Genomic DNA, 27,109 nt, shown 5'->3' with positions numbered 1-27,109 from the left:
GATTGGCCATGTTAAATTGCCCCTTAGTGTCCCAGGATGTGTGAGTTAGGAGGATTAGTGGGGTAAATACATGGGGTTACGGGGACAAGGCCTGGGTAGGATGGTCTGTTGGAGGGTTGGTGCAGACCCGATGGGCCGAAAGGCCGACTTCTGTCCTTTATGGATTCTGTGATTCTATGATAAGTCAATTGATAAATTGCCTAATATCAGAGAAAAGAGCATTGAGAGGGAAAGGGGGAGGAGAAAAAGAAAAAAATTGTGCTATTCGTACAGTGACTTTAACGTTGTTCCCATGAGATTACTGTGAGGTAGAAGCTATGTACATGAAAGATTTAACCACAAATTTGACCCATTTCCAACATTGTTTAAACTAACAAAAGCGAGGCTTAGTGTCTCACTATCCAAGTCATTAAATACGTAATGTATATGATAACAAGGAACCTCCAGAGCACTCGGGCTGCAGCTCCATTGGTGATAGGGCAGCGGAGCGAACGCTCCCGTCTAAACAAAAAGAGTCGTCCGCACTTGACTGTGGTCAGCTAAGACCGCTCCACTCCCCCAACTATTCCAGTCGTCCAACTGTTCCCACCTCCATCGTTATCAGAACTGATGAAAAACTTTCCGAACATTTCTGAATAAATAAAACAAAATGCATATCAAAAATAAAATCTCAACCTCTTGTAATATCCCCTGGGAAGAGTATTTCATCAGTCAGCTAACATTACACCGCATTGCCTGAGCTGCAGCTATCAAGCTGCCCGCAATTGAGTTTCAGTTAGCTAACCCAGTCTATGGATAATGTACAAGTTAATACAATTTAAACAGTTTCATTGATGCCGGTGACACAGTTTAACACTGCCCACCCTCATCAGGTCTCTGACCACTTTCTGTTTTCTCTCCTTCCTCTCCCCCACTCATCCGTTCCCAGCCCATCCATTTGAATGTAGCCAGACACCTCCTCTTTGTCCTCTTCCATTGTGACTCTGCCTGTTTTCTCTCTCAGTTTGGTTTGTTGGAATTTTTAAATATATGAAGGAAATCTAAATAATTCCTGTCTGCCCAAAAATCAAGTTCTCTGGTGAAGGCCTCAAATAATGTAATTTATTGGATAAAATAAATGTGGCAGCAATACAAAGATCCAAAGAGTGAAGAAAATTACAGCACAGGAACAGGTCCATCGGCCCTCCAAGCCTGCACCGACCATGCTGCCTGACTGAACTAAAACCCCCTACCCTTCCGGGGACCACATCCCTCTATTCCCATCCTATTCATGTACTTGTCAAGACGCCTCTTAAAACTCACTATTGTATCTGCTTCCACTACCTTCCCCGGCAGCGAGTTCCAGGCACCCATCACCCTCTGTGTAAAAAAAAAACTTGCTTCGTACATGTCCTTTAAACCTTGCCCCTTGCACCTTAAACCTATGCCCCCTGGTAATTGACTCTTCCTCCCTGGGAAAAAGCTTCTGACTATCCACTCTGTCCATGCCACTCATAATCTTGTAGACTTCTATTAGGTCACCCCTCAACCTCCGTCATTCCAGTGAGAACTAACCATGTTTCTCCAACCTCTCCTCATAACTAATGCCCTCCATATCAGGCAACATCCCGATAAATCTTTTCTGTACCCTCTCCAAAGCCTCCACATCCTTCTGGTAGTGTGGTGACCAGAATTGAACACTATATACCAAGTGCAGCCTAACTCAGGGTCTATAAAACTGCAACATAACTTGCCAATTTTTAAACTCAATGCTCCGGCAAGCATGCCGTATGCCTTCTTGACTACCTTCTCCACCTGCGTTGCCACTTTCAGTGACCTGTGTACCTGTACACTCAGACCCCTCTGCCTATCAATACTCTTAAGGGTTCTGCCATTTATTGCATATTTCCCATCCGTATTAGACCTTTCAAAATGCATTACCTCACATTTGTCCAGATTAAACTCCATCTGCCATCTCTCCGCCCAAATCTCCAACCGATCTATATCTTGCTGTATCCTCTGACGGTCCTCATCGCTATCTGCAATTCCACCAGCATTTGTGTCATCCGCAAACTTACTAATCAAACCAGTTACATTTTCCTCCAATATATATATTTATATATATATATATATTACAAACAGCAAAGGTCCCAGCACTGATCCCTGAGGACATCATTTGTCACAGCCACCATTCAGAAACGCACCCTTCCACTGCTACCCTCTGTCTTCTATGACCGAGCCAGTTCTGTATCCATCTTGCCAGCTCACCTCTGATCCCGTGCGACTTCACCTTCTGCACCAGTCTGCCATGAGGGACCTTGTCAAAGGCCTTACTGAAGTCCATGTAGACAATATCCACTGCCCTCTCCTCATCAATCATCTTCGTCACTTCCTCGAAAAACTCGATCAAGGTAGTGAGACATGACCTCCCCTTTACAAAACCATGTTGCCTCTCGCTAATGCGTCCACTTATTTCCAAGTGAGAGTAAATCCTGTCTTGAAGAATCCTCTCCAATAATTTCCCTACCACTGACGTAAGGCTCACTGGTCTGTAATTACCTAGATTAGGGCGGCACGGTAGCACAGTGCTTAGCACTGCTGCTTCACAGCTCCAGGGACCTGGGTTCGATTCCCGGCTTGGGTCACTGTCTGTGTGGAGTTTGCACATTCTTCTCGTGTCTGCGTGGGTTTCTTCCGGGTTCTCCGGTTTCCTCCCACAGTCCAAAGATGTGCGGGTTAGGTTGATTGGCCATGGTAAAATTGCTCCTTAGTGTCCTGAGATGCGTAGGTTAGAGGGATTAGCGGGTAAATGTGTAGGGATATGGGAGTAGGGCCTGGGTGGGATTGTGGTCGGTGCAGACTTGATGGGCCGAATGGCCTGTTTCTGCACTGTAGGGTTTCTATGATTTCTATGATTATCCTTGCTACCCTTCTTAAACAAAGGAACAATACTGGCTATTCTCCAATCTTCTGGGACCTCCCCTGTAGCCAGTGAGGATACAAAGATTTCTCTCAAGGGCCCAGCAATTTCCTTCCTTGCCTCTCTCAGTATTCTGGGGTATATCCCATCAGGCCCTGGGACTTGTCTACCTTAATGTTTCTCAAGAACCCCAATACCTCCTCCTTTTTGAGCTCAACATGACACAAACTATCTACACACTCTTCTCCAGACTCATCATCCACCAAGTCCTCCTCTTTGGTGAATACTGACGCAAACTGCTCATTTAATACCTCGCCCATTTCCTCTGGCTCCACGCATAGATTCCCTCCCCTGTCCTTGAGTGGACCAACCGTCGCCCTGGCTACCCTTTTGCTCTTTATATATGTATAAAAAGCCTTGGGATTTTCCTTAATCCTGTTGACCAATGACTTTTTGTGACCCCTCTTAGCCCTCTCCAAGTGTGATATAAATTTCTAACATTTCCATAGCATAGCTGACCGGAGATGAAAGATTATTTTCTGAAAAAGGAACTTTCAGAATTTTAAAGGAAGTGCAACTTAGTTTAATACAAAGGAAGATTTAATCATTATTAACTCTTACTGTGCCTGACATAGTTGTCCTATGAAATGCAGCAGTGTAAATTGAATGCTATCAAGTATCAGAATTATTCGCGAAGGTGTTTGGCATTTGGTTTGCTCAGTTGAATAGGACAGAGTGAGCTATAAGTAAGGAAAATAATGAGAGCGTGACCTTACCAAAAAGATTCTAAGTGCCAAAAAAGTGAGAAAATGGGAGAGAATCGTGCCGGTTTTTGGGCGAACTGCGAGATATAATTTTATGGCAATTAGTGCAAAACAAGTGTCAGGATCCCATTCTTGCCAGCAGGACGGTTGAGTCAGAGCTTGCCGGGGAAGCCAGCTACTGAGCTCTTGGGATGGCATTGCGCAGATGCCCTGATCTCCCAGGGATTTCCTGCCGCCTTCCCCACCTACCCCACGGACATCGCACCCCCCCCCCCCCCCCCACCACCACCACCTCTGCGGTGCTCCCCTTCTCTCCTCTCCCTGTCATAGCTCCACCCCACTCAGGGTCCACCCCCTTGGCACTGCCCCTGGCAGTTATGATGCCCGGCAGGTAGCGCCAGGGTTCCCAATGGGCACTGCCAGGTTATAAAGCCAATTTCACCGCCAAGATAGGGCCAGTACAATCAGGGGAGCTGAGAAATCAGGTGCATTTCTCATCTTTCATTTCTCGTCCGATCTTACCACCTCGTTTCGTCGAAAGTCAGGTGGAATGAAGTCGTAAGATCGTGCCCTGAGAATCTGTGTGCTGTAGATGGTTAGAAATATATCTTGAGTCTGGATATTTAAAAACATCTGCTACAAGCTAGTATTCTTACTGAATTTCGTACTAAAATTGAGTTTTGGCCTAAACTTAGTGACATACATTGCACTCAGAATGTTCAAGACTTCTGGTATAGTTTGGTAGATGGGGCGGCACGGTAGCACAGTGGTTAGCACTGCTGCTTCACAGCTCCAGGGACCTGGGTTTGATTCCCGCTTGGGTCACTGTATGTGTGGAGTTTGCACATTCTCCTCGTGTCTGCGTGGGTTTCCTCCGGGTGCTCCGGTTTCCTCCCACAGTCCAAAGATGTGCGGGTTAGGTTGATTGGCCATGCTAAAATTGCCCCTTAGTGTCCTAGGATGCGTAGATTAGAGGAATCAGCAGGTAAGATATGTAGGGATATGGGGGTAGGGCCTGGGTGGGATTGTGGTCGGTGCAGACTCGATGGGCCGAATGGCCTCTTTCTGTACTGTAGGGTTTCTATGATTTCTCTGATTTCTATGGCGATATTGTTGAATTATGCTAAGCGAATGGGATTGTAAATGACTTCGAGTTTATTGGAGAGTAAGCCTGAATGTGCTTGTCGTTCTTCTTTGAGAGTCATAGAATCCCTACAGTGCAAAAGAAGGCCATTCAACCCATCGAGTCTGCACTAACCACAATCCCACCCAGGCCCTATCCCTATAACCCCACACATTTACTCTGGCTAGTACCCCCAATACTAAGGGTCAATTTATCATGACCAATCAACCTGACCCGCACATCTTTGGAGTCTTGGAGGAAACCGGAGCACCTGGAGGAAATCCATGCAGACACAAAGAGAACGTACAAACAGACAGCCACCTGAGGCCAGAATTGAACCCAGGTCCCTGGCACTGTGAGGCAGTAGTGCTTACCACTGTGTTACTGTGCTGTCAAATACATGCTCTCCTTTTGCCAGCAGGGGTAACCTGAGTAATTTATAGGGACCTGGCTCTAAATCCAGAAGATCAAAAGATTCTGTGATAGTTGCTGTAACAAAGGGTTATTTTTTATATTCACAGTGATTCATATTGAGTCTAAAGCTTAAAATAACTGCTGGATATATACGGCAATCAAACATTTAACAGAGTGTTAAGATAGCACGAAGCTAGATATTGGTCTTCTATCAGCAGCAGTCATTTCTTGGATGAAACTAATCAAGTGGTACGCAGCAAGGAACAATAGTCAGGAAATAAGTATTTCAGTTTTTAGTAGGACATATCCTGTCATTTGAAATAATATACACAAATGAACAAATATTTAAGTAAATTATAAAATAAAGTTTTGGAAAATCCACTAAATGAAGTGACAACACTTTTTTAAAATCCTGAGGTGTGGATGTGTACTTACATAGAATCATAGAATCATAGAAACCCTACAGTGCAGAAGGAGGCCATTCGGCCCATTGAGTCTGCACCGACCACAATCCCACCCAGGCCCTACCCCCACATAGTTACCCGCTAATCCCCCTAACCTACGCATATCCTATGATAAAACAAAAACCCATACAAAATGTACTGTATAGTATAGACACTTATAAAAATGCCACTACTGGATTGGATTCAAGTCGTGGCAGTCAAATTAATTTGTACTAATGTGCTGTCTAGTTGTGTCTACACATATATTTGCAAATACCAAATAGCCTTTCAGTACAAAAATGCAATAAATCTCATGTAATATGTATTTTAAAAAATTAAATTGTTATCCCCCGACAGCGAGTCCCAAAGCATCTTGTCCCAACAGTGTTATGGAGTATTGGCACAGTGTACTTACTCCTCTTATGATATGAACATCCCAAAAACAATTGTCTCAGTTTGAACAGTATCTTTGGAGTATGAACAGTATGATTATGACACTTGTCTATTTACAACTGCATTTGCCTCATTCCTTAATTTTTACAATCAAATGTTTTCTCCCCATTCCCACTAGACACCAGTTGTAAACAAGAAGTTGTCCTTTCATCTTTTCTCCATTCAAAGTTCACTGAGGATACAGGAATCAATGCAGAAACGTGTGCACTACGTGATTCAATCTCAAACTTGTCGAAACAATTGTTGACGTTTTTTTAAATATAAGCGAGGATCTTCTGCTATAAACAGTGAGCAAATTTGGCATTCCAAAAACACCCGCAAAGTGCTAGGACGTACCAGAGTTTATCTGGATTCAGTCATCTACCAGAGTTCTTGTGCATTCAGAGTTTCAACTAAATTTTGTGTTGTTCCTTAGTTTTGATTGAAGCCCTCTTGTTTTTTTCAGAAAGTTTGGAAGAAGAACTGGTCCATCTTATACTCAGCAAGTTCATCCAGCATTGCCAGGTTGGAACAGTTTGATGCAAAGGATTTCAGCAATGCCTTGGACAGACAGAATCCAAAAAGGGTGGAGAGGATCATTCGTTTGTCTGATTGTATCAGCATCAGTCAGACTCAAGTGGAAAACTGTCCAAAAGAGATGTCAACATTCAGTATATTCACCACTGAGAAAACCTACATAATGGCAGCTTCAAAACATGACGTGATTGATTGGATCAAGTGCCTGTGTGAGTTGGCATTCCGGGTAAGAAAATCACAGGGAGCTGAAATTTAAATCCAATGGTTATCAGATCCACTGATAACGAATGGATATTGTTGGGTCATTTAAAAATGGAGCAGATGTGTACATTTGTTTTCAGGAAGAGTTTTTCTTAAAATGAGCGTTAAACAATAAACTGCTTATGTGGTGCTCATTTGTGTGGTGCTGTTAGTTAATCTTACAAACAATCCATGTTAAATTATACCACAAGCCTTGGCTTTGAATTTTTTCCAAAAGTGGTAGATCCCTGGTGGGCAAGCCACTCACCTGATGAAGGAGCAGCAAGCGCTCCGAAAGCTCGTGGATTTTGCTGACAAATAAACCTGTTGGACTTTAACCTGGTCTTGTGAGACTTCTTTCTGTGTTTACCCCAGTCCAACGCCGGCATCTCCACATCATGGCAAGCTGCAGCCCAGGAGCCTCTTGAGGCCCTTTTGAGTGCAGCCCACAAGACATGTTGTTGACTGTTGCCCATTTGCAGAGTTGCCACATTTCCGCTGATTTCCGTCTGAGTAGCTTTTTTCCTATTGGTCTGAATGAAGTGATATGCTTGTAAAGCAAGGGCAAATGAAGTGAGGTGCATGCTGATTGTCTACAACATTGACTGTGAGAGCCGTACGCTCCCTCTGCACCCAAAGTGTAAACACTTCTTTTGTTTTTACCATTTAAAGTTGATGACAGTTCTATTAATATATAAATGATTAAGCATTTTCTATAACTCATTATTAAATATTCGGCAAGAATTGTGTATTTAATCTTATCCATGGGGTCATGTTTAGTGAATGAGCCTGATTTCAATCCTGCGGTCCACTGAGATAAAGGAGGGCAACTCATGCGGCCCACTCACATGCCGAGGTTGCCCATCACTGGGGTAGATTGTGCCAAGTTGCATCTCTTTCCCTGGATTACAAACTACCTTTCACCTCATGAGTCTAGAATCTAATCCAGTGCATATTAATTGATAACATTTCCTCTGTCAGTGGGTTATAGGAATCCTATATAAAATGAATTTGAGTAGTGTCAGTCAATTTTCTGGTGATGTTAGCATAAAGCACAGAATTTCCCCATATCTGCCGTCATTGACAATGTCAGTCAGATAGCTGAAGGATGTCTGATATGGGAAGTAGTAAAATGCAACTACCACTGCTGTTCTGAGGTTGCAGCCTCATTTTTTAGTGAGGTGGATTGATTGGAGGAACCTTTACTCTGTATCTCAACTACACTGCATCTGACCCAGGAACACATAACGCTGCTACTTGATTCTAGAAATGTTACATCGTCCAACAATGTGCCATGTTTAGGATACATGTTTTGTGATAATCAACATAATGGGAATGATAACATTGGTGATGTTTTTGGAATGCGGCATGCATAATCTGAGGCCGGAATTTTCCAGCCATTCACACCGGCAGGATCTTCCGGTCCCGCCAATAGCGCACCCCTACCATGGGTTTCCCAGCAGCAAAGGGTGCATTCAACAGGAAACCCTTTGCCACCAGCAATGGTGGATTGCCTCCACTGCAGTGAAACATCCGGCAGGTTGCCGTGGGAAATTCCGCCCTATATGTCTGCTGTACCATGTTGTTTCCAGGCACATTGCGAAGAATCTTTAAAGCAGTCAATTTTGCCAATTCAATGCACTGGGTTCTCTCAATCAGTTCCCGACAAAACTGGCAAGTTACATTAATGGTCTGAAGTGTGTCAATGTTAATTAGCGGGGGGGCGGGGGTGGTGGAATTGAACTTTGCTGTGGCTTTTAAGTCGTGTCTAATTATGCCTTTCACTTCCTCTATGTTGCCAGAACACCAGTGCAAGAAAACAAAATGAAGATGCTTCAGTGTCCAGTGACACATTGCCGAAAGACTCATTAATAATGGAAGAAAATGAGCTTTACTCAACAATACCTCAAGGTATTAGATAAGGAGGTTGTGAATCCATGTCTAGAACATGTTGCTTCTGACCCATCACTAGATGTGATTGCAGGAATTCACATATTTTTCATGCAAATTCTGCCTAATCACATCCTGTAAATGTTAAGGCCCACCTCATCTGATTTGCTACAGCTAATGGTAATGCGGGGATTGACAATATAATTAACTGCAGTGGCCAGTTTATGAGGCCAGAGACCACTGGGGTGAAACTGGGGTTGATGGTTTGGGTACTACAAGATCTCTTAAGGTTACAGAATTTGTCTTGAACAGCATACAGGACCCACAGTGGTGCCCTTCAAAGGGATTATCAACTATTTACAAGTGAGTTACTGGACTATTTTTTCTGATGTTTTTGGTGCTTTTCTGCATTTGTTAAAAGTTTCAATAGTCTACAGGGAGAGGTGTGACTATTGCAGTAAGTTTAAAAACTTGTTCACGAAGCCATTACTTCCAGATATGTGTGGTCAGGTAGGCCTTCCTCTTGGAATTGAGCATGAGTGGGAGAATGGGCAAAAATCCACAGACAGCAGCACAAAACGTTAGAAAGAAGAGGTGAATGAGGAAGAGAGGCTATAACTTACACACCCACCGTCAACATGAACAATTAATTCAAGAGTCAGTGACCACAACCACAACTTCCCATTCACCAAGAGTCTCACACTCCTCACCTTCTCCCTTACTGTCTATCACATTGTCCATTTGGCTCAATGCAAAAATAAAAGCCAACACAACATTTTACATTCCAGTCCAAATATCTAAATTAAATCATGCCAAATTGCATACACAAATAAATTAATAATCTTTATGTATTTGCTTAGTACCTGTCCTCCTTGTGCCTTGGCCACTTCTAATGCTCCTATGCAGTGCTACCCCAGTAGTTGCTGCATGGCTAGCGGACAGTCAGTGATGGTGACTTCAGATGGCCTTGGAAGCTGACTGCGAACAACTCAAGGCCTGGCATCAGACCGCACCATCTCAACATATGCAACCCTAGTCTTGGCTGCTCAACTGACAGACAACAGCATTGATGTGGAGATGCCGGCATTGGACTGGGGTAAACACAGTAAGAATCTCACAACACCAGGTTAAAGTCCAACAGGTTTATTTGGTCGCAAAAAAACCCCAAATAAACCTGTTGGACTTTAACCTGGTGTTGTGAGACTTCTTACAACAGTATTGCCAGAGTGGATTGGTGGGAGGGTGAATGCTGGCATCAGAGAGAGGACAGCAGGTTTGTGTTCCGTGTAGGCATTGCCAATCCTAGTGATCTGTTGGAGAAAAGATTGCTGCACTGTTGTGACAAGCAGCAAGCCCTTCATAATACTGCTGTCCAGAGCAACACTCTGAATGTCCATGTGGGTAGCTGCTGCTTTTGCTGTAATGGAAGCTGAGACAATAGGCCTCGTACACCACATCATGGTTGATTCCAAAGATGTCTTGGTGGAATTGGCACCAAGTTCCATGTTGAAAACGTTAGGTTCAAAGTTTGCTCAAAGTCCTGTGCCAAGTTGGTGGTGGACTCCTCCATATACTTTCACAAAGCATACCAATTTTCTAGCATACTTCCCAGTGTGCCTGACAAGCTGGCACCTCTGTCCCTGGATCTAGCTCAATTCTGTCTGGTGTACAATATGCATATCCTGTCGCTATGTTGTCCTCTAAGTTATATACAGTAAGTGAGCTGGTGACTGTGGGTATGATATCGATGGTGTGTCTTCATCTTGATTGTCACCTTGTTCTTCCTCTATCCGTTGAGTATCTAAAATGGAAGAAGGACAAGGGTTGTGGTGAGAGGAGAGGAGAAAATGAGTGCCCCAGATCTGCCGGCCTCTGATGGTCGTACCCAGGAGATGCACAGTGGGACCTCTGGTCTTTGCTGATCAAAAATGTTATTTTCAAAACATTTCTGTTTATATAAGGCTAGCTGATGGCATTCTTAATTGATACTTTATAAAACATATCTTCATAATAGTGGCTAAATTTAATGCCAAGGGATGGTGTAAGAAAAGTGAAGAAATTGTGTACAAATCTCGGCAAAGTGCTCGCACAGAAATGTCTCCCAAATCTCTCCATTCATGTTGAAGTCTATCTGAATGTAAACGTTCCTCATCATCAATTCATTGACAATGTATTCCACAGCTGTTAACCAATTCACTGTGACGGTACAGAAGACTGAGGCAGCTACAAGATGCAAACTTCAAGGAACGTACCTGTTAATACCTGGCAAAGACAGCCTCATTTTGAAAGATTCCAAAACTAAGCAAAATGTCTACAAGTGGCCTTATCAATATCTTCGCAGATATGGAATGGATCAGGTGAAATTATAACTGCTTTCATCTTTCTCCTGTTATATTGTGTTCTTGATACTGATCTTGGGTACTGATGGCAATGGTTTTGTCAAAGTCAGTGCCAGTGTGATGCCAGGAATGTAGGCCAAACACCCCAACTACTGGCAGATTGTTTCAAACAGCATGACTCTTCAGCTGTTTGCGATGGGCAAAATACTGACCATACCCAACCAGCCCGTGCTTTTGTGCAGCAACACGGGTGCAAAATCTCACCAGCAAGGTCTTACTTTCCAATTCTGCCCCAGCCCTCACCAGTGGCATAATGAGGTTCCCACCCAGGAAGCTCATTACAATAAATTTTAATATAATTATCATGCTTCCCCGCCACATCGTTCTCCCACATTTGGAATTCCCCTCACACCGACATCACGTCAGTGAGGATTACAGGCAATTTTCAAAACGGGAAACCTGGCAAAGGAACCCACTGAGGGTGTACAGGTAAGTCTAGCCCCCAGGGAGGAGAGAGCCATGTACCCTGACACTGCCCCCAGGCATTCTGGCACTGCCACCTGGGTCCCTAGCACTGTCCGAGTAGTCCGTCCTGGGGGCAGTGCGAGTGTTGGGCCCTCTGGGCAGCTCCTTTGGGGTGGTTGGGGGTGGTCCCCTTGTGCGTGTGGGTGTTCCCCATGTGTATGTGGTGGGGATCCTGCATGTACATGGGTGGGATGGTGTTCCCCAATGTCCGTGGAGGAGGGTTGTTGTGTGCATGTGGGGTTTCCTGGGTCTTTTAGTTAAAATTATACCCCAAACCCAGAACTCCAGAGATTTTCTGAACAGAGTGCAGGTTTATACAGGCCTTGCACCCCAACTAGTGCACCCCAACTACAGGCAGCACAACTAAGGGAGCATGATGGCACAGCAGTTAGCACTGTCGTCTCATAACTCCAGGGACCCAGGTTCGATGCCGACCTTGGATGACTGTCCGTTTGGAGTTTGCATATTCTCCCCGTGTCTGTGTGGGTTTCCTCCCACACTCCAAAAATGTAAGGGTTAGATGGATTAGCCAAGCTAAATGCACAGGCTTACAGGGATAGGGTGGAGGGGAGAGCCTGGATGGGATGCTCAATTGGAGAGTTGGTGCTGATTTGATGGGCTGGATGGCCTCTTCCTGCACTGTAGGGGTTCTATGGTTCAAACTGAACAGAAAAGCCGACTGTGCAACCTGCGAGCCACGTGTTGATTTTCTCATCTCAGCCAACACTCTGTGCAGAGAATGGAACATTCCATCCATAGTCATCATAGAATCCCAACAGGGCAGAAGGAGGCCATTCGGCCCATCAAGTCTGCACTGACCACAATACAACCCAGCCCCTATCCCTGTAATCCCTGCTAGTCCTCTGACACTCAGGGGCAATTTAGCATGGTCAATCCACCTAACCTGCACATCTTTGGACAGGACATAGCATCCAACATTAGATGTGATTTTATGATTGGCTAACACTTGCTAACCAATCTTGATCGTGCTAAGAATTACACAGAAAACCAGTTTAAGATTATCAATAGGGATTACAGTATGGCAAACTTACAAATGTCAGAAGCAAATATTCACACAGAGGACCTTGTCCTTGGCAGACAGAAGGACCATGACCACACATTGTTCGTTTTCCAATGAAACATAAGCTTGGGGGCAGCTATTTGCTGGTATGATTCCCCATGGCAATGCCTTGACCAATCAGAGTCAAGATGCCTGGTTTGCATTTGAAAAAAAGCATGCCAGTAACTATTCACTGGTGCATTCCCCATGGCAACACCTCTACCAGTAAGAAGTTTAACAACACCAGGTTAAAGTCCAACAGGTTTATTTGGTAGCAAAAGCCACACAAGCTTTCGGAGCTCTACTTGTTGATTGGTTGGCAAGTGGGGTCTGATTGGTAGAGGTGTTCATGATGTGGAGATGCCGGCGTTGGACTGGGGTAAACACAGTAAGAAGTTTAACAACACCAGGTTAAAGTCCAACAGGTTTATTTGGTAGCAAAAGCCACACAAGCTTACATTAACACTGCAAATGAAGTTTCTGTGAAAAATCCCTTAGTCACCACACTCCAGCGCCTGTTCAGGTACACTGAGGGAGAATTTAGCATGGCCAATGAACCTAACCAGCACGTCTTTTGGACTGTGGGAGGAAACTTAAGTGGTTAGCACTGCTGCCTCACAGCGCCTGGGGCCTGGGTTCAATTCCTGGCTTAGGTCACTGTCTGTGCAGCGTCAACACGTTCTCCCCGTGTCTGTATGGGTTTGCGCTGGTTTCCTCCCACAGTCCAAAAGACGTGCTGGTTAGGTTCATTGGCCATGCTAAATTCTCCCTCAGTGTACCTGAACAGGCGCTGGAGTGTGGTGACTAAGGGATTTTTCACAGAAACTTCATTTGCAGTGTTAATGTAAGCTTGTGTGGCTTTTGCTACCAAATAAACCTGTTGGACTTTAACCTGGTGTTGTTAAACTTCTTACTGTGTTTACCCCAGTCCAACGCCGGCATCTCCACATCATGAACACCTCTACCAATCAGACCCCACTTGCCAACCAATCAGCAATCGCTTCTCATGTAATATAAATTGCTATTCCCTTTACTATTGGTATTCCTGTGGGCAGCACAGTGGTTAGCACTGCTGCCTCACAGCGCCTGGGGCCTGGGTTCAATTCCTGGCTTAGGTCACTGTCTGTGCAGCGTCAACACGTTCTCCCCGTGTCTGTATGGGTTTGCGCTGGTTTCCTCCCACAGTCCAAAAGACGTGCTGGTTAGGTTCATTGGCCATGCTAAATTCTCCCTCAGTGTACCTGAACAGGCGCTGGAGTGTGGTGACTAAGGGATTTTTCACAGAGACTTCATTTGCAGTGTTAATGTAAGCCTACTCGTGACACTAATAAAAAAAACCTGTCCTGATGAGTGCAAAACAAAAAGCTTCAACAGCATATCTAGTTTTTCCAGTAATATTAAAGTTCTATACAAGGCCATTTTGTTTGTTTTGTGCCTGCGAGATAAAGGCTTAAACTGTTCATAGAAAATATTAACGCAAAATACTGCAGATGCTGGAATCTAAAAGAAAGGGTCATCTAGACTATAAACGTTGGCTCTATTCTCTCTCCACAGTTGCTGTTAGACCTGCTGAGATTTTCCAGTATTTTTCTGTTTTTGTATAGAAAATATATATTGTCTTCTCCTTTTAACTGAAAACAAATAGGATTTGCTTTAAAAATCCTTTATCAAGGTTATTTCTTTTTACCTAGTTCTTTGAGTATATTAAATACATTTTATTGTAGTCAAAATTAAGAGGTTGCTTCACACAATGACCACACATAGCCCACAGAATTAGCATTCAGGTCCAGTTAAATGTGGGAATGGCTAGGTCATAGAAACACTACAGTGCAGAAGAGGCCATTCAGCCCATCAAGTCTACACCAACTCTCTGACAGAACATCTTATCCAGGCCCTTTCCCTCACACTATCCCTGTAACCCCACACATTTACAATGGCTAATCCAGCTAACCTAGACATCTTGGAACACTAAGGGGCAATTTAGCATACCATTCCATCTAACCTGTACACCTTTGGACTGTGGAAGGAAACTGGAGCACTCGGAGGAAACCCACGCAGACACAGTGAGAATGTGCAAACGCCACACAGTCACCCGATGCCAGAATCGAACCCAGGTCCCTGGCGCTGTGAGGCAGCAGTGCTAACTACTGTGCCAACATGCTGCCACTTATTCCAGCTGCCTTTCCAACCTTCTGATACATTCAACTTCACTTTTCCGTTCATTGTGGCAGTTAGATCTGACTGAACCAATTGGACAGTAAGAGAGAGGTGCTGTAATACTGTCTCTCTCTCTTGTTCTCTCTCTCTCTGTGTTTCTCTCTCTCTCTCTCAGTGCGGCAATCTTATTTTATTGCTGGCTCTTTACCATCTTCCCCGCAGTGACTACCTAAGCTGGGTTTTCCTTATCATTTACCAGAGGCAAGAACCACCGGACAATCAATAGGACCCTTGTACCAATTAGTGTTGTAGATGTCTCCACCAGGATTGGATTGAATAGTTAGCTCAATGGTGTTATATCATCTTAGCACATTTCACATATTCCCTTCATGTGAATGATTACGAGGGCTACCTGTCAATATTTTGTCATCATTCCTCACTCAGAAGGGATATGTATGGCCTACATTATCTGGGAAGTACTCTGGACACCTGAATTGCCCTCCTTCAATTGTCTTTGAGGATGAAAATCTCCTAAGTTAATGGGGTTGAATTTATCCTGATCATCCATCATACCTTTGCTGGAAGGTTTATGGAAACCCTGCAAAATTTGCGCTGGTTGTCTAGGCTTTCCATAGTTCTTCAATGGCGGCCCTTTATTTCCAGGGTCTAATACAAGTAAGCTTGTGGGCTTTAGACCTTTTCAGTGCCTAGCGTAGCGATGACAAACTAGCTATCCAAATGTATATCATTCTGGGTAACAGTGGATGTTGAGCAAACAAGAATGCGAGGAGACTCTGGTGATGCTCTGTGGGGGTTTGGAATCTGGGTAACTAATGACTTGAACCACCTTGGGTAATAAGGAAAGGAGGCAGAGCAGAGTTCCACATACCACATAGACTTGTAGGTGGTAGATTGAAAGGCCTTGGGAGGTGGATGACGCTCAGGTTCCATGTTGTCATGCCTTACAGCTGGAAGTAACTCATGCTGGTGAATCGCTAACCCTGAATAGAATTGAATTGGTTTATGTTTAACCAGTAAAATTGCAAGGTTATATGTACTTAAATGCAGCGAAATGAATATTTTGAGATAAGTTCTGACCAAGATTTTCTTCTTCCACAGAGTACATTTACATTTGAGGCAGGGAGAAGGTGTGATTCAGGACAAGGTCTTTTTCTGTTCAACACCAAGGAAGTGAGAGAAATCTTCCACCTTATCGAAATAGCTGTTAAAGAAAAAGAGTCCACCAAAAGCCAGCGGTGTTCAGCTTTAATCTCTCCTGGCTCTGAGACTTCCACAGCACTCAGTCAACAACTGTCAAAAGCAGCAACTTCTTCTCAGGAATCTTTGGATGACAAATCGCCAGGTGTAAGGATGCCAGTCCAGCAGAGTACGCAGGACACTGAGGCAAATCCAAAGAAAACCAAGAAAATAAAAAATCGGGATCACAAAGGCCAGACATTCCCCTGCAGCGCAGTGCCAAGTCCAGCCACAGGGGGCGAAAAAACTATCCCTACAGCTAATGAACAGGTGGATGCAAATGTCCCAGGCGAAATACTTTATGCCACCGTTAAATACTCCAAAGGTCAGTCAAAGAAAGATAACGTGGAGGAACCAACAATTAATCCTGCAAGATACAGTGATAGTTACAGTGATGACTCTTCCACAGATCCAGTGTATGAGAATGTTTCTGCTGTGGAATCTTGGTTATCCTTTGAGGAGGAGCCAGCTTTCCTCGAGGACATAAATGGACCGATATACCAAAATCCAGCAGAGAGTCACGACGACCAGAACTTTCCTTTTCCTGCGTCAGTTTCTATCCCAAATTATGAGAACTGTAAGAGTGAATGGAGTCAGCAGACTACGCAGAGTGATCAAATTGAAGACGCTTCAGTCAACAACGCAACTGAACTGCAACAAAGCCTTCCTGGGACAAAGACTAAGGAAAAAGGTACTTCCTTAAGCCCTGGAGCATCTAAAGTCACAAAAGCAAAATTTCCTGCTGGTATCCATGAGAAGCTAGATGATCTGTACTCTAAAGAATTGAATAAAACACGAGAAAGCATGTTAGTGAGAGGTGGCAGAGCACCTGATCTCCAGAAAAAATAGTGGAGTGGGGATGGGGTGGGGGAACGGAAGGTAAATGATATGGTCACATTATTAAGAGAGAAATAATCTCTTTTAAGGGTCTTTGCAATTTATCAGATATTCAAAAACATACTTTGGAATAATGAGATATATAAGATAGTGAGGGGTATGGACAGGATGAATAGGAAGCAGCTGTTCCCCTTGGTTCAGGGGTTAATCATGAGGGGGTATAGTTTTAGGGTGAGGGTCAGGAGATTCCGAGGGGATTTGAAAAATATAATGTTCGCTCAGAGGATGGAGGGAATCTGGAATACATTGCCTGGGAAGGTGATGGAGGCCTGAAACCTTATCGGCTTTAAAAAGTATTTGGATGAGCACTTGAAATATAACATTCAAGGATATGGGACTAGTGCTGGAAAAAAAGGATTAGAGCGACTTTAGTGGTTATTATTGTGGGTACAGACTCGGTGGGCTGAAGATCCTTTTCTGCGCTGTGTGACTCTTGACTATTCAAAAATATTTTCCCTAATAATCTACAATTACAATTTGAATGACCTAGAAGGGCAAATCTTTTTGGGCCTAATTTTTTTTTGTTGATCTCCTGTGGTGTTGAAGGTTATAATGGGCAGGCAGAAGATTAGCCAGGATCGCACTAATTGACAGAGCAGGCCCATGCGGTCAGCTGGCCTATTCCTGCTGCAGTTTACATAGAACAGTACAGCACAGAACAGGCCCTTCGGCCCACGATGTTGTGCCGAGCTTTATCTGAAACCAAGACCAAGCTATCCCACTCCCTATCATCCTGGTGTGCTCCATGTGCCTATCCAATAACCGCTTAAATGTTCCTAAAGTGTCTGACTCCGCTATCACTGCAGGCAGTCCATTCCACACCCCAACCACTCTCTGCGTAAAGAACCTACCTCTGATATCCTTCCTATATCTCCCACCATGAACCCTATAGTTATGCCCCCTTGTAATAGCTCCATCCACCCGAGGAAATAGTCTTTGAAAGTTCACTCTATCTATCCTCTTCATCATTTTATAGACCTCTATTAAGTCTCCCCTCAACCTCCTCCGCTCCAGAGAGAACAGCCCTAGCTCCCTCAACCTTTCCTCATAAGACCTACCCTCCAAACCAGGCAGCATCCTGGTAAATCTCCTCTGCACTCTTTCCAGCGCTTCCACATCCTTCTTATAGTGAGGTGACCAGAACTGCACACAATATTCCAAATGTGGTCTCACCAAGGTCCTGTACAGTTGCAGCATAACCCCACTTCTCATTTCTTTGAGAACCTCGCTGTTAGCAACAGGTTGTTGCCATAGGCCACTGGAAGAAATCTAGTCTATTTAAGATTTCTGTTTTTAGTGGGGAAAATGGGGTTGTCGGTCCAAATTCTGCACCATTAGAATGGTGACAAACATATTTCATGTAAAGACTGGGGGAACAGAGCAAACCAATGAGAAAGAATAGTATTCCTTAATCTCTGAGACCTAAATTATTATAATTTAAAACAGATTTAGGGAGTGACGTTCTGTTCTGTCTGATGGTTGTTAAATCATTTCAGCAGCTGCATTGGACAAGGTGAAAATCATAGGTGGAACTGGCGGAAATGTAATTCACAAGTACAAGAGTGAAGAAAAGAGGCATTTCATACCAAAGGCAAATAACATGATGCCAAATTACTGCTGAATGTATTTGTTGTTGCTTTACAGGCAGAAACAATGTGCTGCAGTTCACTAGCATTTCATATTTAAAGCTTCTGAGACAATGTGTGCTACATGAGTAGCCCCTTTTGTGTTTAGAATGTGTCCACGTAATATTGAATCTAAATATTGCATGGCTGCCAATGGAAAATACCATTATATATGCTTTAAACAATATTATGCATATAGAGCAATTCTGGCATATGTTGTCTGATAACCATACTGGTCTTTTCCAATCCTATAGATCTCTATGTTCCTGAGCACTTTTGTTAAAATCAATGTAATCTAAAATAAACTGAATAATAAATTTTCATACTATGCAGATTTACGGTGTTCATTTAACTATAAATTTCCTACATAGCAATATTTGATTTATTATTGTCACATATATTGGTATACAGTGAAAAGTATTGTTTCTTGCACATTATACAGGAAAAGCATACTGTTCATAGGAAAGGAGAAAGTGCAGAATGCAGTGTTACAGTCATAACTAGGGTGTACTGAAAAATCAATTTAATGCGAGGTAGGTCCATTCAAAAGTCTGATGGCAGCAGGGAAGAAGCTGTTCTTGAGTCGGTTGGTACGTGTCCTTAGATTTTTGTATCTTTTTCCCCAATGGAAGAAGGTGAAAGAGAGTATGTGTTTAATTGTGTCCTTAATTGTGCTGGCTGCTTTGCCGAGGCAGCGGGAAGTATAGACAGAGTCAATGGGTGGGAGGCTGGTTTGAGTGATGGGCTGGGCTTCGTTCACAACCCTTTGTAGTTTCTTTCAGTCTTGGACAGAGCAGGAGCCATATAAAGCTGTGATACAATGAGAAAGAATGCTTTCTATGGTGAGCTGTAAAAGTTGGTGAGATTCGTAGTGGACATGCCAAATTTCCAGAGTCTTCTGAGAAAGTAGAGGCGTTGGTGGGCTTTCTTAACTATAGTGTCAGCATGAAGGGACCAAGACCGTGGGCGGCACGGTAGCACAGTGGTTAGCACTGCTGCTTCACAGCTCCAGGGTCCCGGGTTCGATTCCCGGCTCGGGTCACTGTCTGTGTGGAGTTTGCACATTCTCCTCGTGTCTGCGTGGGTTTCCTCCGGGTGCTCCGGTTTCCTCCCACAGTCCAAAGATGTGCGGGTTAGGTTGATTGGCCAGGTTAAAAATTGTCCCTTAGTGTCCTGAGATGTGTAGGTTAGAGGGATTAGTGGGTAAAATGTGTGGGGGTAGGGCCTGGGTGGGATTGTGGTCGGTGCAGACTCGATGGGCCGAATGGCCTCCTTCTGCACTGTAGGGTTTCTAAGGCAGGTTGTTGGTGATCTGGACATCTAAAAACTTGAAGCTTTCGACCATTTCTACTTCATCCCCATTGTTGTAGATAGAGGCATGTCCTCCACTATGCTTCCTGAAGTCAATGACTATCTCCTTCATTTTGTTGACATTGAGGGAGAGATTATTGTCGTCGCACCAGTTCACCAGATCAGATTCTCTATCTCTTTCCTCCATCTCTTTCCTCCATCTCATCATTGTTTGAGATCCGACCCACTGTGGTGGTGTCATCAGCAAACTTGAAAATTGAGTTGGAGGGGAATTTGGCCACACAATCATAGGTGTATAAGGAATATAGTAAGGGGCTGATAGAAGTGGCCCTCGGAGTAACCAGGGTATGTATCACATTTCTGACATTGATAAAATGCTATATAAATGCAAGTCAACATTCAAATGATAATTGTAACATAGATCTCAAACTAGCAGCTGTGACATTAAGAGACTCGATACTTTTAATTCTATGCATTTCAGTCGGTTCATTGCACCTCTTCTTTCCCTCCTTTCAAATGGACTATTTGGAAACTTTGGTTAAAATACTGACTTTGTGTTGCTCAATAAGTGGCTAACTAGATGTGGCCTTGGTTGTGATTTTCTGATTGCACTATCATGATAATGGATCATAGCCCCAAATTACATATGGACGTACTGAACTTTTAAGTAAGACAAGTATTTTTTTTTAAAAGGATAAATAAGCAAAGACTGGCTGAGACTGCAAAGTAACCACTTGCTGGAATTCCTACGTGAATTGTACTCAGTCCCAAGACAGACAATAGAATGCTGCACACTTTTTCAAACAGAGACATTTCAAAGGACGAGAAGTAATGCAAATGGAACTAAAATCTCCTGTGCAGATAATAGAAGCTGATTATCATTCCAGCAGGAACCACACCCTGTGAGTTTGTATCCCAGACATGTTTGTGTTTCTCCCCTTTCAGTACTACACAAGAAAAAGGGTTAAAAACCAATTGCAAACCCTTGGGCCAGAATTTTACAGACCCACCTGCCACAGGAATCGGAGCAGGCGAGGGGTGGACCGTGGAAAGGTCCGTTGACCTCGGGCAGGATTTTGCGGTTCCGGGGCAAGCAAGGTGGTAAAATACCACCCTTGGTCTCTGTGTGCTAGTCTGGTGGTCTAATGTGCTAGTAAGTGCTGTGAAGGACACAGCTAAAGAATATCCTAGGCACCTCTGTGCTTGCAAATCGAAAGTCTCTCTCTCTCTGTCTGCAGGAAACGAGTTAGCAAAGCCACAATCAAAACTGAAACAGAACAAATCCTTTCAGCTAACCTGCAGGACCAAGGATCTCCAAACCAAATGTTCGATTGTCGAAGTCAATGCTATCTGAATCGCCCCCAACTTATTGGCCGCAATGTTTCACCATCACATTGTCGCCTCACAGACAAGACAAAGACTAATTCATGAAACTTTTTTTAAAATAAACTTTTATTTTTGGGCCTCATTTCTCATTTCTAACCTGTGTGTGTGTATATATGTTCCATTTTATTATTTTCTCTCATTTTAGTAAGAAGTCTCACAACAACAAGCCTCACAAGCTTTTGGAGCTCTGCTCCTTCTTCAGGTGAGTCTCACCTGAGGAAGGAGCAGCGCTCCAAAAGCTCTTGATTCCAAATAAGCCTGTCGGACTTTAACCTGGTGATCTGAGACTTCTTACTGTGCCCACCACAGCCGGCATCTCCACATCATCTCTCATTTTAGCAACTAATAAACTGATTCTTTTTCTTTAACTCAAAAAAGCTTAGTTAAATTGAGTCCTTTTAAAATATAAATACATTTGGACTGGGAAAAGGTATCGATGAGGGATGTGATCCTTTCTAAATTAATCTTGTTGTGACTAACTGAGGGGATTGGATAAAGAAAGGGAGCCAGTTCATTCCTCCTCACCCTGGAGCTTAACAATTTGGGGCATCTCTTCCGGAATCATAACAAATTGGGGGACCTCACCCTGGACCAGTCGTAACAAATTTGAGCTTGTCCGATAGTGTTCCCACAGGAGAAATGAACGAATTAGAGTGGGAAAAGTAAATTGTTCCTTTATAACTATTTGTTAAAAAAACTGCAAAAATGCCTGCTTGAGTCAGTACTACTAAAGTATAGAAATGTCCACAATTAATGCCATGATGTGGAGATGCCGGCGTTGGACTGGGGTAAGCACCGTAAGAAGTCTCATAACACCAGATTAAAGTCCAACAGGTTTATTTGGTGGCACAAGTTTTCGCAGTGTCGCTCCTTCTTCAGATGAGTGAGGACTTGTGTTCACAAACAGGGCATATATAGACACAAACTCAATTTACAAGATAATGGTTAAAATGCGAGTCTTTACAGGTAATCAAGTCTTAAAGGTACAGACAATGTAAGTGGAGAGAGGGTTAAGCACAGGTTAAAGAGGTGTGTATTGTCTCCAGCCAGGACAGTTAGTGAGATTTTGCAAGCCCAGACAAGTCGTGGGGGTTACAGATAGTGTAACATGAACCCAAGAACCCAGTTGAGGCCGTCCTCATGTGTGCGGAACTTGGCATGATCTTCCCACCAGAGAATGCAGCAAGTGCTAAAGTGTTGGTAAAGGGGATTGAAGGAGGGTCCATGCACATTCCTCTATACCAGTGCACCTGGAACGTGACCTTGCATCAGGACCAATGACTGTGGTAGTCATCCCCAGTTTTCATAGACGTGGGGTGTACCTGCTCCTAAGCAATGACTTGGTGGGATCAAAGGTAATTGCATCCCCAGTGATCTCGGAAAAGCCCACTGAGGCCAGAGAGACTGAACAGCTGCAGGAGAAAGTGTTTGGCATTTTCCTTGCCTATGTGATAACACGGTCAATGCCCAGATAATCTCTGTCAGAGGAAGCTGCAGACAGATGACCCTCTAGTCTGGTTATGTGGAAAATATTTTTGGGAGTGTGGAAGATCCTAAGGAGATAATAAATGGATCTTCCGTGGTAACAGCCCAACGGGCTGACCCCACTGTTAAAAACATTAGCTCAGACTGCACACACTGAAGCTGAGGTGGAAGCAGCCTCTGAATGCCACTGTGTTAATAATGAGAAGAAATGGAGACCTCCTCACAGATCTCCAAACAAGGAAAGGACAGTGGTCTACCAGGTCGTGGTGCCGCCGAGGTATTTTTAAAAATTCGTTTTACGGGACGTAAGCGTAACTGGCTGGTCCAGCATTTATTGCCCATCCCTAACTGCCCTCCATTTCAGAAGACATTTCAGATTAACCACATTGCTGTGAGTCTGGTGTCACATGTAGCCCAGACCAGGTAAGGACAGCAGATTTCCCTCCCTAAAGGGCATTATGGAAACAGATGGATTTTTCCGACAATGGTTTCATGGTCATCATTGGACTTTTAATTCCAGGTTTTTAATGAATTCAAATTTCACCATCTGCCATGCCGGGATTTGAACCTGGGTCCCCAGGTTATGTTAATAATGAGGAGCTGATGAAGAAATGGAGACCTCCTCACAGATCTCCAAATGAGGAATGGACGGTGATCCACCAGGTCGTGGGGGGAACAGAGGCCATGGAGGCACCTCCCATTCGTATAAAGAAACAGGAAATCATCAGGTTCTTGGGAATGTGTGGGTACTATAAGTTTCTCCCTGACTTCAGCACAGTAGCCACCTCGCTGACGGACCTACTATGGTAGAAAACAAAGATAAAATGAAATGAGAAAGACCAGACAACTTTTGAAAAGCTGAAGGTCACTTTAATAGGGGAGCCTATACTTACAGATCCGAACTATAACCAAGCACTTAAAATAGCCACTGATGCTATTAACACTGTGGTAGGGGCTGTCCTCCTCCGGGAAGATAAATTTGGGATAGAGAAAGCAATTGGGTACTTTTCAAGACAACTAAATAAGCATTAGAGTGGTACACCACAGTAGGGAAGGAAACTGTGTAGTGTGTCCCCCTTTAAGGACAGTTATTCGTGGGTCACATGACCCTCCAGGGGCCTATCAGAAAGAAGTGCGCGAATCACCACCTATTGGGTGTTGGGGGTGCAGGGAGGTGGGGGGATCCTGGTAGGAGGGAATTACAGCGTGAGTCCAGGGGTCAGTGGACTTGGATCTGCATTTGAATTGAACTTGTCTGTATATAGTTTTATCTTTCCTTCAATAAATTACGTTGTGATTTAGGCTTCCTCGTTGACAAACCTCACTCTACAATATTGGCCACGAGAATAAATCAGCCTACAGTCGCTAAGTCCTCAAAATCTGGGGAGGGGGTGGGGGGGGTGGGGGTGGTGGTGGTGGTGGTGGGGGGGCAAGGGTGAGTCCCGGAAAAACCTGCAAGGAATTTTGCCAACCACAGTTGAGTAGCCAAGCCACTGTTTGGGAAAATCGATCCACTTGATCCAGAGTTTGAAAGTTGGGGCCAACACATCGAAAGACTTCAATACTTTCTCACAGCCAACGAAATAATTTCCGAAGAAAGTTAGTTTACTCACGGTTCGCCACCCACGTACATATAAACTCATAAGAAGCCTTATATCTCTGGAGGCAAAATCCTTTGACTAGCTAGTGTCTCTAGCAACACACTACTACAATCCCCGACCCGCCATTATTATGCAGCTATTTCACTCAGCCATTAGGAACCCAGGGGAGACCGTTTCTGCTTTTGTCGCCAGGCTTCCCCAAATCATAGAATCCCTACAGTATAGAAGGAGGCCATTTGGCCCATCGAGTCTGCACCGACAACAGCCCCACCCAGGCTCTATCCCCACAATCCCACACATTTACCCCGCTAATCCCTCTAACCTCCGCATCCCCGGTAATTTAGCATAGCCAATCACCCTAACCCGCACATCTTTGGACCAGAGCACCCAGAGGAAACCCACGCAGACACGGGGAGAATGTGCAAACTCCAAACAGACGGTGACCCGAGGCCGGAATTGAACCCAGGTCCCTGGAGTTGTGAGGCAACAGTGCTAACCACTGTGCCACCGTGCCACCCACAAGTGATATGTTACGTGATGGTCTCATATGCAGTATTAATAGTTTGAACATTCAATAGACGCTGCTGGCAGAAACTGAAATATCGCTAGATAAAGCGGTTGAATTGGCTCAAGCGACTGAGAGCACGGAACAAAGTGCCTTTGAACTGCAAGGTGGGCGGGATGAGGTGAAGAAATTTAGGTGGTAAATGGTGGTTGTTCGGGCCCCGCAGAGCCTGAGAGAAGGAAGAGAAATCATCAGCTACAAGGGGTTGATGACTGTTATCGTTGTGGGAGAGACCATCCCCAAAACAGATGTAAATGTAAAGAGTTAATTACTTTCAGATGTAATTGGAAGGGCCACATACAAGCCAGATGCAGAGTCAAACAGATAGTGCCGAGTTTCCGGAAAAGAAATCGAGGACTCCAATGAGCAAGATTGAGTAAGATTTGGAAGCGAGGTCTGAAATTTATAAGCTCAACATAGCAAAGTTAAATAAAACACCCCCTATCAAAATCACCCTTATGGTTAACAGGCATCCATTAACTATGGAAGTCACATGAGGCGCTTTGGCATGGTAATAGGTGAACAAACCTATAGGTTTTTACAGGGAGGTCTGCAACCCATGAGGCTCAGCAATACCACGGCAAAATTGGCAAACTATACGGGAGAGGCACTGATGTTATTGGGCACAGCGTCAACACTGGTGACTTACCAGCAGCTGTCTGCTTAGCTATCCCTGATGATAGTGCAAGGACAGAGGCCTGGCCATATGGGATGAGACTCTCGAAAGCAAATTAAGTTGAATTGCCTGGAAATATTCAACATCACAGATGGGGTTTTCCAGGTGCTCTCGTGCAAGCATCAAGAAGTTTTTCAGAGAAAGCTGGAGCGCATATGGGAAGTTAAGGTCAAAATTTATGTGAACATTGGGTTAACGCCAAAATCTTTTATAGCCTGACATGTCCCTTATGCCCTACATCAAAATGGAGAGGTGGAGTTGAAGAAGTTGGAAGAGCCAGGGATAATTAAACTGGTACAGTTCTCATAGTAGGCTGTGCCAATAGTCCCAGTGCTAAAACCAGACCGCAGTGTGGATTTGTAGTGATTACAGGCTGACTGTTAACAGAGCCGCTCCAATAGATAGATATCCTAACCCGAGGATAGAAGACCTTTACGCTAAACTGGCAGGAGGCCTGAAGTACACGGAATTGGACTTAAATCATGCCTACCAACAGCTTGAGCTGGAGGAAGACTCGAAGAAATCTGTCATCATTAACAAACACAAGGGCTTATTCCAATATATGAGATTACCCTTTGGCATTTCATCTGCATGCATCTTTGAGTGCACCATGGCAAGCTTTCTACAAGGGCTCCCCATTGTATATCTGGACGATGTCTTAATAACAGAGGTATCACTCGAAGAGCATAGGGCCAATTTGGAGGAAGCTCTCAAAACATTCAAAGAAGCTGGTGTCTGCTTGAAAAGATAAAAATGTACTTTTTAGGCCATTTAGGATTCTGAGTCAATGCAAAAAGCTTGCACCCACTAGAAGAAAAGGTAAAGGCAATGAAAGAGGTGCCTGCATTAAAGAACGTTTCGAGTTGAAGTCCTTCTTAGGGATGGTCAACTATTATGACTGTTTTTTACCAAACCTATATACCATTTTGACACACTTATACCAACATTTTAAAAAACATCAATGTTGGCAATGGGAGAATTTCAGAGAAAGCCTTTGACCAAGTACAACAGGCCCGACAATCAGCGACCTTACTTGTTCATTTCAAACCAGGCAAGCAGATTATAGTGACGTGTAATGCATCACCTTATAGCATAGGGGCCGTACTTTCCCATAAGATGGAAGATGGCATGGAACAGCCTGTCGCTTTTGCTTCCAGGACCTTGTTGGATGCCGAAAGGAAGAATTTGCAGATATATAAAGAGAATCTGGCAGTTATGTTTGCCTTCAAGAAGTTCCACCGATATGTCGATGGCCGCCATTTCGCCATCATCTTGGCTCACAAGCTGTTACTAGCGCTATTCTGCAAAGATAAACCAGTTCCGCCGATTGCATCAGCCAGAGTACAAAGATAGGCCTTGCTGTTGGCTGCTTGCTACTTTTCAACACAGGCCAGGGACACAAATCTCCAGTGCCGATGCTCGAAGTCAGCTCCTGCTTCCTCAGACGGTATCTTTGCTTCCCATTCCACAGGAGATAGTCCTT

At 44.1% G+C, this 27,109-nt stretch overlaps 1 protein-coding gene across 1 annotated transcript; it reads left to right on the top strand.

Moving 5' to 3' along the window:
- Positions 1-6,660: 6,660 nt before the first annotated feature.
- On the top strand, positions 6,661-26,377 carry LOC144505352 (uncharacterized). Its single transcript, XM_078231473.1, has 6 exons — positions 6,661-6,838; positions 8,655-8,763; positions 10,924-11,099; positions 15,943-16,890; positions 22,889-23,061; positions 26,014-26,377. The coding sequence occupies exons 1-6, from the start codon at positions 6,734-6,736 to the stop codon at positions 26,375-26,377; spliced, it is 1,875 nt and encodes a 624-aa protein (XP_078087599.1). The 5' UTR covers positions 6,661-6,733.
- The last annotated feature ends 732 nt before the right edge of the window (positions 26,378-27,109 follow it).

The sequence above is a fragment of the Mustelus asterias genome, chromosome 16 (genome assembly GCF_964213995.1).
Source record: "Mustelus asterias chromosome 16, sMusAst1.hap1.1, whole genome shotgun sequence".
Taxonomy (NCBI): Eukaryota; Metazoa; Chordata; class Chondrichthyes; order Carcharhiniformes; family Triakidae; genus Mustelus; species Mustelus asterias.
The sequence above is the reverse complement of the archived record's forward strand: the minus strand, read 5'-3'. Positions and strand labels throughout refer to the sequence as shown.

What these genes read in the sequence shown, in the direction of transcription:
- LOC144505352 (XM_078231473.1), top strand. Translation starts at nt 6,734, where the DNA reads ATGTCAACATTCAGTATATTCACCACTGAGAAAACCTACATAATGGCA. An exon ending in TTACTCAACAATACCTCAAG is followed by an intron (nt 8,764 to 10,923) that starts GTATTAGATAAG and finishes TGTATTCCACAG; the next exon opens with CTGTTAACCAATTCACTGTG. An exon ending in AAACACGAGAAAGCATGTTA is followed by an intron (nt 16,891 to 22,888) that starts GTGAGAGGTGGC and finishes CCGTGGTAACAG; the next exon opens with CCCAACGGGCTGACCCCACT.